General features: G+C 36.0%; 1 protein-coding gene across 1 annotated transcript; it reads left to right on the plus strand.

The window, feature by feature from the left end:
* Positions 1–231: 231 nt before the first annotated feature.
* LOC145042417 (myb-related protein 308-like) lies at positions 232–1,741 on the plus strand. Its single transcript, XM_078990832.1, has 2 exons — positions 232–630; positions 801–1,741. The coding sequence occupies exons 1-2, from the start codon at positions 368–370 to the stop codon at positions 1,516–1,518; spliced, it is 981 nt and encodes a 326-aa protein (XP_078846958.1). The 5' UTR covers positions 232–367; the 3' UTR covers positions 1,519–1,741.
* Positions 1,742–2,726: the final 985 nt, after the last annotated feature.

Below are 2,726 nucleotides of genomic sequence, written 5' to 3' on the forward strand. Positions count from 1 at the left end.
TTATAATATAATGCTCATATCATAATCATAACACATGCCTACCAGCCACACCCTCAAACCTGTCTCACCAACTCACATCTAGAAGCAATTATAGGGTCACTCTTCTCTCTCATCCCCCACCTCCATCCCTACCCGTTAACACCCCCCCCCCCGGGCCCCACCCTTATATAGTGAAGAAATATATATATATATATATACGTATAGTCAAAAGATTATAAAACCCCACATCAAGGTCTTAAAATGGCCGGCCTTTGCTCTCCATTTATCTTCGAGATCAACCAAAGGCTAATTTTTGCTTGACAACCTCACATAAACGAAAAGAAAATAGCCCACAAAAATTGGGGAAAAATATATTGGAAAAGGAAAAATGGGAAGATCACCTTGTTGTGAAAAAGCACACACAAACAAAGGAGCATGGACTAAAGAAGAAGATGATCGGCTAATTGCTTATATAAGGGCTCACGGCGAAGGCTGCTGGCGTTCGCTGCCTAAGGCCGCCGGACTCCTCCGCTGCGGCAAGAGCTGTCGCCTCCGGTGGATCAATTACCTACGGCCTGACCTCAAGCGTGGCAATTTTACTGAAGAAGAAGATGAACTCATCATTAAACTCCATAGCCTTCTTGGCAACAAGTAAGTTAATTTCGTCAAGACTTCTTGAAAGTTTTGTTTTTTCCAACTTCAATGGATATTTTAAACAAATCTCAGTTGTCTTTTTTAAAGAAAAATACGTAACCGAATCGTAAAATTTCAAATTATGTTAATTAATGAGGTTAATTTTTTATTTTTTTTTTGGAAAACAGATGGTCTTTGATTGCTGGAAGATTGCCTGGGAGGACAGATAACGAGATAAAGAATTACTGGAATACCCATATCAGAAGGAAGCTTTTAAACCGGGGAATTGATCCGGCGACCCACCGGCCGGTTAACGATAATCCTACGAGTCATCACACTAACACAAACGCCACCGCTACTACCACTGCCACCGCCGCCAACATCAACAACAATAATTCATCACTTGATGTCGGCACCACCACCACAACCACCATATCTTTTGCAAACGCTACTCCAATTACTCACCTTGTTAAAGAAGAAGTGGAGGATGAAGCCAAGCATAATTCTGACGGAGGAGACCGCCGGAAAATCAAGAACACGTTGCCGGAGATTCAAGAAAGATGCCCGGATTTGAATTTAGAGTTGAGAATCAGCCCACCTCATCATCATCAACAACAACAAAACAACAGCTCATCATCATCCTCCTCATCATCATACATACAACCACAAATCCAACATGTTAATTTCCACCATCACCACCATCAGCAGCCATTAAAGACAGGAGGAAGAACTTCAAGCTTTCCTTCAGGTACTACCATATGCTTTGCATGCAGTTTAGGTATAGAGAATAGCAAGGAGTGCAGTTGTACCACAAGTCTTAATGGTACAAGCAGTAGCAGCACCGGGTATGATTTCTTAGGTTTGAAAACTGGTGTTTTGGACTACAGAAGCTTAGAGATGAAATGAATTCTCACTTGGGTTTTTAAAATCAATCCTTTATTATGTATGATTCACTCTAAAACAAATTGGGGAAGAGAGATTTCTGTATTTTATTATTTTTTTCTTTTTTTTTTTCCTCCAAGAATATATATATGTAGCTATTATCCCTTTCCCTGTTTTAAAATTTTCTTGATTTGTAAAATCACGATATAGTACTATTAGAATTAATCGAAGTAGCAATTCCTTTTCATTTTTTCGGAATTCTTGTTCTTGTTTTTCGCGTTTTCATGTAACAAGAGATATGATAATCAATTAATCATCGGAATTTCTGTTTCTTGAAATGGTGTATCTTAGATGATTACTTTTCCCAAAGCTAAAATTCATAAACCAAGAAAGATATTGCTAAAATGGTTTGTATATCATGTAATGAAAGTTATACGTTTAGTTCGATTTTAGATTTTTGCTACACTTTTAAAAAAGGGATTCTGTCCCATTAGAGAAAAGGTAAAGCATATGTCAGAACCCTACTAATTTGTGTACTCTTGTTATGAGGGTTGTTGCAAAATGTTGCCATTGATAGATTGCAATTACAAGTAGATTAGCATTTGGGGTAGGAGACCAATGAAAGATATAGAAAAGTTGAGAAATAGGGCCATGTGCCTACCTAATTCTCTTTAATTTATATTGGGGCCAACTCCTTATTTTTTAATAAATATAAGCGTAAAGTTGAATAATGATCCATGTGGATTACACCAATTTGCAGATTCAGTCTAACTTTTAAAAAGTTGACAATTTATATCCTTTTCGTTGAAAATTACACAAACGGTCCCCTTAATATATGTAAAAAGACTATCATATCTTCCATTTTTTTTCTTTTCTTTTACGGATTAATAAACGTTAATCATATAACACAAAATTATGGTGCCACCTACCTCAACCCCCATATCTCTCTCTCCCTCTCTCTCTATTATATATAGATGGATAACTATTGTGCGGACGTATATACAATACTATTCTTTCAAAACTACTAAGATGATAAGTTGTTTAGTAATGCAAATACGTTCAACCTCATATAACTATTATCATTTTGATTCATTCTCATTAATTTTTATTCATTTTTATTGTCACATATCGTTTTTCATTCATTTTCATTCTTACAGAATACGATTCAATTAACATTTTGACAACATTCTGACAGAATAAGAATAATAATAATAAATCTATAATAACCTTAT

The sequence above is a fragment of the Lactuca saligna genome, chromosome 4 (assembly GCF_052625555.1).
Source record: "Lactuca saligna cultivar CGN05327 chromosome 4, ASM5262555v1, whole genome shotgun sequence".
NCBI classification, from domain to species: Eukaryota; Viridiplantae; Streptophyta; class Magnoliopsida; order Asterales; family Asteraceae; genus Lactuca; species Lactuca saligna.